Here is a 15188-nt window from a genome sequence, read left to right on the forward strand (position 1 = left end):
GCCCCTCCCCCCCCCTCCTTTCCCCTGGGCCATCGACTGGCGACACCCTTGCTTCGAAATTAACAAATAGTCAAACAACTGAGGTCACAGTCATGAGTGGATCCCCTTCCCCTCAGGGCCCTGGGCTGGGTTTAGGACTATTAATAAAATGATATATTTCTATGACAAAATAGGAGTTTTGTTTTAATTTGATTAATGTTCAAAAATAAATATAAATTGAGCATGCGACCCTTGCTATAAAAGCTGGATCCGTTTAGGTCACAGTTCAGTATTGCTATACACAATGTATCGGGTAATATCAAGCATAGTGCAACGAGCCATCATACCTTCAGACTTGACACCAATGAAGAAATCGACAAAGAAGAGAATGTCAAATAGGCTAATTGTCAAGACAAGTGTATAAGCGATAGTAATGGTTTGTTGTTGGCGCGTCAGGTGACCGCGGCGACGTGACGCCGGTGCCGGGCGCGCCGGGCGGCGCGGCGCTGCGTGACGCGTGGCGCGCCTCCGTGGCCGCGCTGCTGCGGCACGCCGCGCACATGCCGCCCCTGGCGCTGCTGCACCGCCTGCACACCGTGCTCAAGGTAACACACACACACACACACACACACACACACACACACACACACACACACACACACACACTTGAGGAAACGTCATGAGTCCATGATTCTGCAGTCGGCAGCAAATGTTTGGGAGCGGTTGAGGTGAGGTGCTCAAAATATCGGACAATGAACTGTATTCGAGTTCAGTGGAAATCATATTGCTTGTACAATTTATACACATTGAAATCTAAACGATTATTGGTCATAGCTTCTATTAGAAAAAAAGTAATAGACTTCGATTGTATTTTTTCGTGTTATTTTAAGTTATTATCTTTTTTCCAGGTGTACCGATCTTGATGATTATTTTTTATTGGAAAGCTGGTGCTTCTCATGTCTCATTTAAATTTGATCAAGATCTGACATGAGGCCGTATTGTTTAACGAATTCCGAATCACAACCAACTCCAAAAAACAATGAAAATAATTTTCTAGCAGTTTGAAGTCGGTACGTCAGCCAGCACGAGCCAGCACTGTAGCCTACAGAAATTTCTGTACGCTACAGGGCCTTTCAAATTAATAACAGGACATAGCAGCAGTTAATAGCAGGACAGGTGGAATCGTGGTCCATCGAACCTGAAAGTACGAGTATGAGGAAGGCTAGACAGTCAATAAATATTGTAGTCTTCCTACTTATGTTTATCACATAATTTGTGGTATTTACTGACCGTGTACTAACGTGTATTGACGAATGAGAATATTTATGAAGTAAGAAATGTAATATTAAAAACCATCAGAATGCATTTTAATGACGGATCGGATATCCATCGCGACATCTTTTTTTTTTATTCAACTGGATGGCAAACGAGCAAGTGGGTCTCCTGATGGTAAGATATCACCACCGGCCATAAACATCTACAACACCAGCGGTATAGTCTTGTATCTGAGTTGCGTCGTGCGTTGTTGTGTGCAGGAGGTGACGTGCAAGACGGTGTCGGTGTGCGGCGAGTGGGGCGCGGCGGGCGGCTGGGGCGGCGCGCCGGAGCTGGGCGCGGTGGTGGAGCGGCTGCGCGCCGACGAGCCGCCGCTGCTGTGGGCCGGCGCCGCCGCCGCCGACGCGCCGCGCGTGCGTGACGCCGTGCGCTTCGCTGCGCTAGAGATCAACGAACACCTCGAGACATACTTCGATAGGCGCGAGCACGCGTTGGAGGTAACCGCGATTACTACTCTTAACTAAAACCGTCTTACATCTTAATGCGAACAAGTGATATACTAATAGGTAAAAAATGTTTCAAAGATTTTCCGAATATCCCACGGGATAAAACGAATAAAGAGGATTTTATATACCAACTGAATCAGAAAACGCATAAGCTAAACCAATAAAACTGGGGACTGGAGATTTGGCAAATTGATGTAAATCTGGTAACAATTACTTAGCAGTGAAATCCTGCTCATCCTGGCGAGGATCGTCTCCGTAGAAGGGAACTCCTCAAAAGTTGATGGCACACGCAAAAGACTTTACGTGATTGTTAAATTTCAATGACAATGCGTTTAAATGATATACACCGCCTGATGCTGCAATCAGCGTCGTCTGCTGATGACGGAACTCCTCAAAGGCTGATAGCATTGATACGAAATTTTACATATACGTTCAACGAGCTGACACAATTACTTTGCTCACCCGCGACTTATGATAGCTACTTTTGTGCCCATGCAATGTGTGTTCATCCAGTTCCTCCACTTCCACATTGTTAGAACACACAAAAATCACTCAAATCCATCTATCACCACCACCACTTTACACTGACGCGTTTCGAACTCAACCAGAGCTCATATTCAGAGCAACACAACCGTTTAGCATGCTACGGTGTGAAATTTGGCATAGATGGATCTAAGTAATACAGAGGTGCACTAGGGAAAGATTTTTAGAAAATCTCATGGTATAGGAAAATATCTCAACTTTGTTTGTTTCTTTGTTTGTTGGGGGTAATCTCTGAAACTACCGAGCTGATTAAAAAAATCTTTTATCAATAGAAAGATTCACTATCCTTGATTGACATTAGAGTACTTTAAAAAAAATGCAAATTTTCCGCAGAATAAAAATAAGTTTAAAATTTGAGGCAGATTTTCAAAATTATTTCAATAATAGAAAGCTATAATGTTTCTCTAATCGACAATTAAGAATTTTAAAATAGATCATAACAGTAATTCATGTCCCGTGGGAACTTTACAATTTCTCGGGATATAATCCTATATCGTGTATGAAGTCGCGGGCAAAAGAAACGCGTAGTAGGAACTTTAAAGTTTTCTAAAATTCCAACCCTGAACCAGCGAAGCAGGGTTTCAAAGTTGGTAAGAATCATAATTAATTACATACGTATGTAGGTTGATTTTTCTATTACAAAATTTGCACCACTGTCTAAAAGAAAATCTGTCTGTATTTTTATTTTCATGTAATCCTCCGAAAAATTAATCAAAAAACGAAACATGGATCGCAGAAAGTAAATGTATGTTACTCCAAATTTAACGCGAGCGAAGCCGCGGGTAAAAGCTAGTTATTATATATTAGTTTACGATATGACTAGAACAACTAAAAAAATAACACAAAAACATTAGCAATTATGCTTTTTTTGTGATTAAGTATCTATAATTGGTTTGGTTTGGATAGGTATTTAACTAAATGTAAACAAAACAACGACAATTGGTGTCATAAATATTGAAATTCCCCCATTTAACTATCTAAACATTTACATTTCTGTATTGAAATAAAATACGCTAGTCTAGTTTGTATTACAGTGATGGATAAGTAAAATGTTTAAAATCCTGAATGTACCAAATCTGGCAGCTGAAGTTTGTTTACATTTAGTTAATTACCTAAATGTTTCAAGTGTACGTCATGTAGTTTGAAAAAGTGGTGCCATCTATATTTATAAGGGATGAAAACTGCGCTGCTGCTGAAAAAAGTGCATGTTGTAATCTCAAAATGCAGTTTAGAGTAAAATTTTGTGATACCAATGAGACTTACACCGGTGACCATCGCGCCGCAGACGATGGAGGCGTGGCGCGGCGCGGCGCGCGAGGACGTGGTACGCTGCCTGTACAAGCTGGTGTTCCAGCTGCTGCTGCTACTCGAGACGAACAACAAGATGGTGGTCGCCGTCTACCACGCCGCGCTCGACAACCGGGTACGTTTCCCCAGAGCCTGTAGCCGCCTACAGGCGAGGAAACTGAATCGCGTACCAGGGTATGATTTTTGCCACTAATGTCATGTTGGCATCCTATACATTTATTCAGAAATCATAGCGAAATTGGTTATGAAAAAGTTCCATCCTGGTACGTGATTCAGTTTCCTTGACTGTACTGGAGACCGTACCAATCCTGTTAATTAATTATAGCCTAGTATTTCCTAACAGTTATAAATGAAATAAGTATACTTTTGTTTTGGTTTCCGGCGTCTCAAAAGTACTTAATAAAGAAAAAAGAAAAGAAAAGAAAGAAAATATCTATTCGTGGCAAACATGAGAACAATGGATAAAATAAATAAAAAAGAGAAAAAAATAAAATAAGTTATGCATGTCACGAAATGGTCTCAAATCAGCAATCTGCCGGTCTTGCGAACGGCGCTGGTCTTCCTTTGAGACCATCTGGTCATCATACATTAAAAAAACAACATTACAACACAACAACAACATTATAACAACATTAGCGACAAGCTTTGGACAGTTTAGTCGATAGATAACATGTTAGCTACCACGCCGCGCGCGACAACCGAGTACGTAACCCTGTAGCCTGTAGCTACAGACTGGAGACCCTACCAACTCAGTTAATTAACTTTAGCTTAGTGTTTCCTAGCAGTAATTAATGAGATAAAAGATAATTGTTAGCTAGCACGTATTTAAGGAAAAATGGATCCCAATTCCTTTATATGATTAAAGTGATCAGAGGCGGTGCAATGTGTGGGTGACGTGGGTCACCGCCTACGGCCTCGCAGCGTGACGGGGCCCCGCGTGTCGCATGTTTCTTGTTTTAATATTGGTCTTTTAAAAGACTATCATTATGTACCTGATGAGTCTTCATAGGGCCTCGTAAAATGTATCCCGCGCGTAAAAATATCTGACACGTCCTTCCGGACCTAGAAATAGAGTTGTATCAGATATTTATGCACGCTTGTTATGTCAGATATTGGTGCTGGTGACTGTACTTAATTTCAGGGTAAATCAACTTTATAGTGTTGTTATATTGTCCCGTGACCCAGGAGACATCACTGACAGACTTACTTAGAAAAATTTATTCAATGTACAATGGCCTGCATAAATGGATGGACACCTTACGTTCTATAATCGTTTGAACACGAGCGTTGGCGATTTTGTTAGGTGTTCACAAGAAATGAACTAGATGGCGCTGTTGAAGAGTTATTATGATATGATCGATATTTTATGCCCGTAACAGTAATGTGCTGATAGCTGAGTTGAGCGGCTGCTTAGATAATAATGATCATGAGTTCGTATCCTACATATCAGAATTGTTTTTTTGTTTATTTTTTATTTATAAGTTTCTATTTTAATTTTGTAGATAACTGATATGGAAATTAAAAAAAATACTCTGAAAAAAGGATAACGTTGCAACAGAAATAATACACTTTTTAAGTTTAAAACATAAAATGTTTATTCCTAAAACAATATTTCTATTTATTAAATATTGACGCAGTTGTTAATGTTATGCTATATATTAATTAAATAACTGAAAACCAGAAAGTAGTTTGCTCAGAATCCAGAGTAGAATCGATTACACTATGTTTTAAATTAGGTTGTGTTTGAGTTTATAAATCCTTTTTTTATTGTGCCCAGTCTAAATTATTACGAATGCATATGCCAATTGAATGTTTTAGGGATGTTTCATGCCCCTTAGATAATTTAATACTGGCCGTTTTGCGTCAGTTTGGCTTTCTTCTAAATCTGGCATTAAAAATTACGACTGTAAAGTTAGAAATGAAGTAGAATTACTGGTTACGTAAAACCACAGAGTACATATATAAGTAAAACGTACAATTATTTTAGGAAATAATGAAGGTATTCGAAAATAAACGCAAACAACTAACTTTAAATAAAATGAAAATATATTTTCTGGGTGTCGTGTGAGGTTTTCAGTTATTTAATTAGCACCTGACTAAAAGTTGTATCTTAACATTTTATTGAGGTATTAGCTTAAGTATTCATTTCCGATTCTGGAAAGAGGATTGAAGCTGAACCACAATAAAAAAATAGTATTTGAAAGTATTATATCTGAGGCCGGGTTATCATAAGACTCGAACGCGTTACAATCATATATTGAACTTTCACACTTATCTCACATAAGTAAACAAAACTATCAAGGTATATTTAAATGTTTTGTTCATAATAATAAAATAATTACTTTTCATTACAAAGTGATACCTACAGGATCATAAATAAAGATAAATATTTTGGTTTATATAATACAGTGTGCTAGAAAATCAGATGCGGATATTTTGAGGATCGATTATTTGCATCGTCGTTAATTGGTTTCAATTAAATTAAATTAAGCAATGTTAATGCGAGGATGATTATTTTTGGACGGAATGGTATTTTTGTATGAAGCAAAAAAATATTACCACACAATACTTAAATAATTTATGTGTATAATTGATTCTTAGGTTATTAATTACAAACCCTGAAAATATCCGCATCTTATAAGTATATTTTATTATAACATAATTGTTTCAGTATATAACCCGGTCTACACGTAACTATCAATTTTATTTTAATAACTGGTGTAACCACCATGATTGTCGATAACTGCTTGCAAAAAGAATCACATCGATGCAACTAGATTTCCACACATATTAGAGCCGCAAATACTGTCCCTTATTTTTACACAGTGGGCTTCTAACGTTCCCGGAGTTCGCTTATTTTGGTTATCCCAACGTTGGACATGGTTATAACACCCCATAAATTTTCAATGGGATTTAAATCCGGTGATCTGGCAGGCCAAGGAACGACTTTAATATTATTTTTGTGTTGATCAAACACGCGACCGGTGTATTGGGCAGTTATCTTGCACGAACGTTATGCACGGCACTTGTTCTTCTGGATAGACAATTCTAACAGTGGGCAACATCATAGCTGGCGCTGCGGCGTATCTGTGAGTCGTGGTCTACCCGATCTTTGACGATACAGCAAAGATCCTTCGTCTTGATATCGTCGTGCCCATAATATAACTGTTTTTATCTGTAACAATATAAATAAACATAAAATAATATAACGTAGATATCATTTTATTGAAGAAGTTGGTAGGATGAACGTAAACAAAAAAAAACTCACATTAACTCCAACTTCTCTAGAAATTTCTGTCATTTTTTCCTTCTTCAACTTTTAACCATTTCAATATTGCGATGAGAACTCATTTTAAAGAATAATTACGATAATAAGCAGATTCAACTTGAAAGAGACGATCAACGATGTTGCAAGCAGCTGAACAAGTAGCAAAATCTTTGTAATAAAAACTTAGCCTGGTAGTTTGAAGATCTTCAGTCTACCCTCTTTAAGTTTCGTTAAACACGCATGACTTACCGATTAATATTAAGACGACCCGATATAGATCCGATTTTCATCGCTTAAGATAACAGTAATATGGGCAAGTAGTTGTGAACTTCGTTCTTCGTTCGTATGTCACATGTTCAAATCCCACCAGGCGATAATATTGAGTTTGTGTTTTTGTAAATTTACTGCTAGATTTGGAGATTACTAAAGTTGACACTAATTCGCAACATGGGTCTTCGTAAATAAAGAATTTCATTATCATCAGCATCCCAGCCTATAGATACACGTCCCACTGCTGGTCACAGGCCTCCTCTCAGAATGAGAGGGCTTGGGCCGTAGTTCCCACGCGGGCCCAGTGCGGATTGGGAACTTCAACTTCACACACCATCACACCAACGATAGTAATGCGAATAATAATATTCTCCTTCTCTTACGACAAGTCAAGCCACCCAGGCAGGGACATAATTTACTTACTACGGCAGCGAAATATCAAATTTCAAACATGAATATAAAAAAAATTAAGGTCAGCGCCAACGCCATCTAGTAAGATCTTAATAAACTAACTATGTTAGTAAATAAGTAAATACCGCTAATACACTTCAAACACATAGATGGCGCCGTTTCTCGCGTCAGACGATTATGATGAGCCATGAAAGAATTGCCTTAAACTGTCAAAACTCCTAACTTTTAGTGGATTTGTACCCCATAAGGTAATACTTCAGAAGTGACCCAGGAGACGTAACCATGGCAACCAGCTACCTACTCTAAAAAGTTGATTGACCCTTCAGGAACTTAGCTACTTTTATGAATCCATTTCGTAATATGGCATTGTATATTGTAGGGTGTGGAGATGAGCAATGCTGTGTGTGCGGTTCGCGCAGCGCTGATGGCGGGAGCGGCGGTAGCGGGAGCGGGAGCGGGCGCGGGCGCGGGCGCGACGCCGGACGCGTGGAGCGAGCACGGACACCCGCACTCGCCCGCACACGACGACGCAAGACTGCTGCATCTCATACAGCGGCAGAGGTCAATATTATTGATCGTTATCAACGTGCACCTTTTGTAGCAAAGTATGGTTGACAAAAAACCAAATACACAAGTGTTTTAAACATATATATGTATTTCACAAATTATAAGCTTTATATTCATATTTATATTATAATCATTTATCCAAATTATACTGAATAAACAACTAAAATTTGTTCAATAGATTCGGATGTCAGTCGTTCACGTCGATTAGAAAAAAACACATTTTAAATAACTAACTAAATGACCTTTCTACCTACATTAACAGAAGTCACAGGAAGGTAATTCAAATATTTAATATTTAATGTCAAATATGTATTGTCATTGGACGTATATATTGTTTTTAAATCCGCGATTGTTTTAAGTCCGCCTTTGTACAAGTATGCCTTTGTTGATTGGATTTTGTGTCTTTTATTTTGTACCATAAAGAGTTTACATACATACATACCTATATTAGAGCGAAAAAGGTTTTGTACCGTAAAGAGCTATAGTTAGAGGTATGCGGGCGCACTGGGCTGACGACACTGACGACTGACGTTGGCTCTAGTGAAACAAATATTATTAACGATACTCATGTGTAGCAGTTAACTTGTAGCAAAAACAACAGAATACACAAATTATAACGCATACGGATATATTCGTATGTCTCATCCAATTATATAATCATTTAAATTTATTCAAATGATTGTAATGGACTCCACAGTAAATATAAGTACCTACGAATAAACACACTAAAATTAAACAGCTGAAATACAATAGATTAAATCGTTGATTGAGTAAAATTTCATGTCTTCGATTGAATAAAATAAACTATGTTTAAGATAAACTATCTATATGTGACCAAGATTTCCCTATCCCATACGTTTGTGTGAATAAATTAATTTGTAATTATTACATCAAATAAGTCCAGCACTAAATTGAGACTTTTCGGTGTTGGATATTTTTCGTCTTCCAGATTATTAATGATAAATGATTTTAAAAGTATCATTGAGAGTGACGGGATTGGCGTTTGTGTACTACGGAGTAAGTTAGTTTTTTCCAGAATAGTATTATATCATCCTCAGAAGGTAAGTATTTATTTAATAGTTAAGAACAAAAGTGAATATTCAAATGTGTTTGTTTTTCTGACAACCATACCCTTTGCTACGAAAAGTGCACGTTGATACCGATCACTAGTCAATATTAACATCACGTTTCATTTACTGACTCTATTTACGCTGTTCACAAATATATATGGTACAGTCAGCGTCATATAGTACGTAGCAGTCAAGATCACCAAATACTTGAAAACATACAAAATTGTCATTACCAGTGACTCAGTCCAAGCGGTCAAATTGTTCGAAACATCCATCGTGTACAAATATACCGGAGCACGCACGTCGCCATAACATTCAAGCCACATTAGTACCGTAGCAGCCAAAGTATCCAAAAGTATGGGACACCACAGGAAAATTGACTTTATTACATACCGAATGATCCAGCTAGACTGGACTAGCTAGTCCTCTTAATACAATGTGAACCGTGTTCCATTTTCAGTCTCTTGGTGCAAAATGCACATGTCATTACCTTTTTAATTAATTAAAAACTCTTTTATAATGTAATTATACTGGCCAATTCAAGCCATATTTAAAAGGAAATCCGTTAATCCGGAATTCTGACAATGTAAATAAAAATGTGAAAATAGCCGTCATGCTCCAAATGAAAGAGACGGAACGATCACTGACAAGTTAGTACTCTTTTCGGTGATTGTCAAAAACAAAAAGTCGAATCTTATGACGTGTTAATTTATTTCGCACTCTACTCGAGATTAAACCGTAAACCTTTCAAATAAAGCTCAGTTTTCTAGTGTGTCCCATACTTTTGGATATTATGGCTGCTACGCTACCAATGGTGATCTGCGTGCTCTGATTTATTTGTACATGATGGATGTCCTGAGCAATTTGATCGCTTTGATTGGGTCAATGTTAATACTCTTTGGATGATTCCAAGTATTTGGTGATTTTGACTGCTACGTACTTTATGACGCTGACTGTACTAGCCGTTACCCGCGACTCCGACCGCGTAAATTTCGGTTTTTACTAACCCGCGGGTACTATGCAATTTTCTGGGATAAAAACTATCTTATGACCTTCCCCGGGACTCAAACTATCTGTATACTTACCGAATTTTTGTCTAAATCAGTTCAGCGGTTTAGACAAGATGAAGTAACAAACAAACAGGCTTAAAAACTTCCGCATTTATTATATTAGTGTGATTCGAGAAGATAAAAAGTCCATTTGTACCTATTTGCGACGCTGTAATTTTTTTCATACTATGTTATTGGTTATTGACAGCCGCAGATATATTTGCTCGTAAATACGTAATCAATTTTCACCACTGCAGATCCTTGAGAACGAACGCATCGTGTTTGCAGCTCCGCATAACACCATAGAAGTGCAGATGTGCGGAAAGTTCCCAAAAAAACTCTCGGAAATTTCTGGAAACTCAAGATAATATAGGAAATTTTAAATTTAAGAAATGGAAAGTTTGAATCCCCATACAACATTGTAAGAAGTTTCGGAAATTTTCCTGTATTACAAATTCCGCAATTTTGGAAAGCTTCCTTTGGCACATTAATACATAGAAGTGTGATGTGTGAGTGTAAGAGTAGGTCTACATTAGTTGAGCCGTTCTGTATGGTTCGTGTGCAGATGGGGCGCGGCGCTGGCGATGGTGCGCGAGCGCAACGCGGAGCGCATCCTGGAGCGCGGCGAGCTGCCCGAGGACGACGCCACCAGCCTGCTTCACGTCTACTGCAAGGGACTCGCGCACAAGCACCCTGGTAACGCACCATATGCTATCTTTAATAATTCTAAAACCGGCCAAAAGCGTGTCGGACACGCCCGAGATAGTATTCCGTAGCCATTACGAAATAATCAAGTCATATTTTTCTGAGGATTTCGTATTGTCTACGGAATCTTCCAAGTTTAGGTATGTTTTATACCTTTTCATCACACTTGCTCGTAAACAGTGTCGTAATATGCAGACTACCTTGCTTGCAACCCCCCAAATAAAACCCTCGGCCTTAATGTGCTTGTCATGAAACCAATGGTCGGTAAATGAGTCATTGCGCGTACTAATTTTCTTGTCATGAAGCCCAAGGTCGGTAAATGAGTTTGTTACTGCATGGCATGCAGGAGCGCGGCGCGCGCACGTCGGGCACATGTACATGCTGTGGGGGAAGGGGGGCGCGGAGCTGGCGCTGCCAAGAGCGTAGTCAGCGGTATCGGCAATTATTGAAAAAATATTAGTTTTTCTTTTACAAATATACAATTTTACTCGCAAATGTGATGAAAAACATTGTATGTCGCACGGGCGGTACTAGAATTTCGAACATCGACTCATTAAAGCCCTCAAACTTCGACTTCGGGCTTCTAATAGACTCTCGTTTGTAATTCCTTGTTTACCGCCCTTAAGACACAATGTACTATTTAGTTTTACTCTTAAACTACTAATAAATTCTCAAGCAATCTTAGCCGCTATAATTTTCCTTGTAAATTTGATATATTTACTAGTACCTACCATTCTGAATTTTTGTTTTTTTTCCACCCAACAGTTTAGATTTTAGAGGGTGGACGCTCGATTTTAATGAAAATTAGCACTTTAAATTTCGCAAACAGATCACTGTATAGAAAAAATCGTCTTACCAGCCCCCAATGGGTTTGAAAGACCTATCCAACGATACCCCACACTATAGGGTTAGTCAAAAAAAAAACACCCCCAACACGTCTATGGGTACCCTAAAAAAAGTTAGTTTAGTAGTTTTTTCTTTTTATTCTACCACTTTGTTGGCGTGACTGATAGGTGTATATTCATTCATACCAAATAACAGCTTTCTAGTACTAACGTTCTCTGAGCTTAGCCGCGGACGGACAGACAGACAGGCAGACAGACGGCCAGCCATGGCGAAACTATAAGGGTTCCTAGGTTACTACGGAACCCTAAAAAGGCACTATCTACTGTTGGAAATAATCAATTACCATTGCAATGGCCTATAAATCTCCTTCTGCCATGATAAGGGTTAAGTCGAATACAATGTTTGATCTACGTACAGTCAATGAAACCGAATCACGTACTAGACCTTTGTGCTACTAATGTCATGTTGACATCCCTTACATCTACTAAAGAAATCATAGCGAAATTGGTTATGAAAAGGTTCCGCCCTGGTACGTGATTAATTTTCCTAGATTATAAGAGTACATAACCATCTAAAAAGTTAGTTTAAGGGCCTGTTTCACCACTTGTCGACTAACTTTAAGTGACGGATATCAGTAATGCCGTCTTTGTTTGTTTTGTCCGAATTACTTTTATCTGACACTTAAAGTTAGGCGACAAGTGGTGAAACAGACCCTCAATGGTTTAATCAGACTACCGCTCCACTTAAGACTTCATAACTAAAACATTTATTAAAACACAGTAGGTACATTTGGCAATGCGTGTGAAATGATTTGTTGATTATCAGACATGGTGGCCATCACGCGGCCCGTGAACGAGCTGTCGCAGAACCTGTCCTTCATGATGGAGAGCCTGTACAAGGTGTCCGTGGCGCTGCAACGGCCGGACTTCGCCTGACGCTTCCCCGCCTCGCCTTCGCCCTCGCCCTCGCCCTCGCCCCCGCTACCAAAGTCCTCTTAGATGTAATAGCACCCTTATGATCTAATAAAACACCTAAACTATATTCCAGCTGTTTCATCAACAGAGTTAATAATTTAATATCACTTTTTTTCATTATTTTGAACTTAGGGAACAAAAAATGCAAAGCTCGGATCGACTATATTATATGATGAAAGCTAACCAAAATTATGATAATGATCAATCAAATTTGTTAGACTTCCATGGCGAAACATGTCATGTAGACAATCTTTTCAAATTGACTAAATCAGGGTTCCTCAAAGTGGAGTAAAGGACAAGTTAAGTAAAGTAAGTTCGCGACAAGATTTGCGTAATGGTGGGTTAACAGCCAATTTTATTATTTTCTTTGGGGGTGGGAAGGTAGCCGTTCGCTGTAATCTAAAAACTTTAACAGGGAGCCATAAATTTGAGAAACCCTTGACTAAATCATGTCATGTCTCATGTATGTGTAGACGTTTAAGAACATGACCCACACTAATCTAAAAAATCGGAGTAGCGGCAATACTAAAATGTATCTAAAGTAATAAGGACTCAAGTGATACCTAGTTTGTTATTGTAGAAAACGTATTTTTTATGTATGATGATTATTTTTCACTAACTTACTTCATCCAAAGGCGATATACTATAGAGGTCCATTACCTTAAGAACTTAGTAACTTTACCTGAGCATCATATATTTCTAGCAATAGCTGCCCGAATTTCAGGTTTTTATTTTGATCTCATATTTTTGACTGTCGCTATCGAGAAATAAAGAGACGGTTGTAAACTCCAACAGTTAAAATGGACTAGAAACGGATCAAAGTATAATTACATTCAAACACCCTATATTATAGTTTTATTATGATTATATATGATATTAAGTCTAGTTCAGATCAAATTGTTACCGCGTTTGGTCATTCATCCCGTAGAACTCTGCTGACATAAGGTAGCGACTAATGAAATAAAGAGTAAATGAGCGACAAATAACAATTTTACCAGTTTAAAATACCATACCTACTGGCGGTAGGTTACTGATCTCAGATAAGATATTGTATTACTGTACGTAAGATTAAAGAGATTTCCTCAGTTTTCGTAGGTTGTAGCGTTGAGTTTGCGCTGCGCAATTTAAAACTACCTCTTTTGAAAATTTTTAATTAGCCTCGTTCACTTTGCGTATGCATCTGACATTTTCGTTGCTTAGTGAGGTACAAGTATATATATATATAGATCTGCAGTGTTAGAGCAACATTAGTCTTTTTTTTTAATAAGTTGGACCCATTTCACTCTTATTTCGTAGACGTAAATCGTTTTTTGTTTAGCATTATGCGTAAACCATTGATATACGCGTCGCGTACCTACGACATATAAACTAAATAAACTATATTTGTCGCTATCCAACCACAAATAAATAATGTTGTATTAAGATCTCGCAAGGTTTAGAAAGTTATTTAGGATATATATTACTAAATATTCCAATATTCAGTCAGAATCAGCAATACTAAGTAAAGTCGTACATATGCGAATTGGCTAGTGTAAAAATATTATGTTGAAAATAGCCTGAATGGCTTCGAGAAAAGTATGGTACGGCCGTGCCTTTGTTTTTGTTTTGCTCGACTTGGCGGGGGCACTGCCGTGCCCCCAGATATTGTTAATATGTATTATAGATTATTCATGAAATAAAATCAATTTTAATTTACAACATCTACGTGACATGTTTTAAATTATAGTGAAATTATTTTTATTCTAGTTAATCTAACCATAGTCCGGTTTTAATACATACAATAAAATAAATAAATAAAATCACAAATTTTCAATTTTAATATTAATCATTAATTATTTATTAATTACTAACATTAATTCCTTGTCTTATGTACTCGACTATAATGCGATGCGAATTTAGCGCGTTGATGCCCTGGACCAGTTGCGTTTCGTTTTGATACTAACCCATGATCAGATTGTACCTACTGACTGTTCCAGTAACAGATATATCGGACAAGATGTCCGTTGTAAGTCTAAGGGGCTGTTTCACCATCCATTGATTAGTGTTAACTGGCGGTTAGGTGTGATGCCGTCTCTATTTGTTTTGCTCGAGTAGACGGACACGGCATCACATTAAACCGGCGGTTAACGCTAATCAATGGATGGTGAAACAGCCCCTAAATGTTTTCTATTACTGCTTTGTTTCAATTTATTCATCTATATTTCTTAGGCGACGTCTGATCTGCTCTTTGTATTGTAATTACAGAAAATCGGGATATACCTACTTAAAATAAAATAAAGACTTACATTTACCAATTTATTGCAATCAATTTCCATTATACACACTATATTATGTACTTATAAGTCATGTTGACAACAAGGTCGGTGATGTTATTTAGAGGAAATAGAAATAATCCTCCAGACTTACTCTCCGAAAAA

General features: G+C 38.0%; 1 protein-coding gene across 8 annotated transcripts in view; it reads left to right on the top strand.

Moving 5' to 3' along the window:
* The window catches only part of fry (microtubule binding protein furry), a 120802-nt gene extending 107692 nt beyond the window's left edge, over positions 1–13110 (top strand). For all 8 annotated transcript variants that reach the window (XM_074093328.1, XM_074093321.1, XM_074093345.1 and 5 more), the window contains 6 exons: positions 436–584; positions 1515–1751; positions 3589–3726; positions 7940–8121; positions 10812–10942; positions 12623–13110. In XM_074093328.1, coding sequence (XP_073949429.1) covers positions 436–584; positions 1515–1751; positions 3589–3726; positions 7940–8121; positions 10812–10942; positions 12623–12732 — 947 coding nt within the window. In that variant the 3' untranslated portion in view covers positions 12733–13110. The remainder of the gene's footprint in view (positions 1–435; positions 585–1514; positions 1752–3588; positions 3727–7939; positions 8122–10811; positions 10943–12622) is intronic.
* The last annotated feature ends 2078 nt before the right edge of the window (positions 13111–15188 follow it).

The sequence above is a fragment of the Choristoneura fumiferana genome, chromosome Z (genome assembly GCF_025370935.1).
Source record: "Choristoneura fumiferana chromosome Z, NRCan_CFum_1, whole genome shotgun sequence".
Taxonomy (NCBI): Eukaryota; Metazoa; Arthropoda; class Insecta; order Lepidoptera; family Tortricidae; genus Choristoneura; species Choristoneura fumiferana.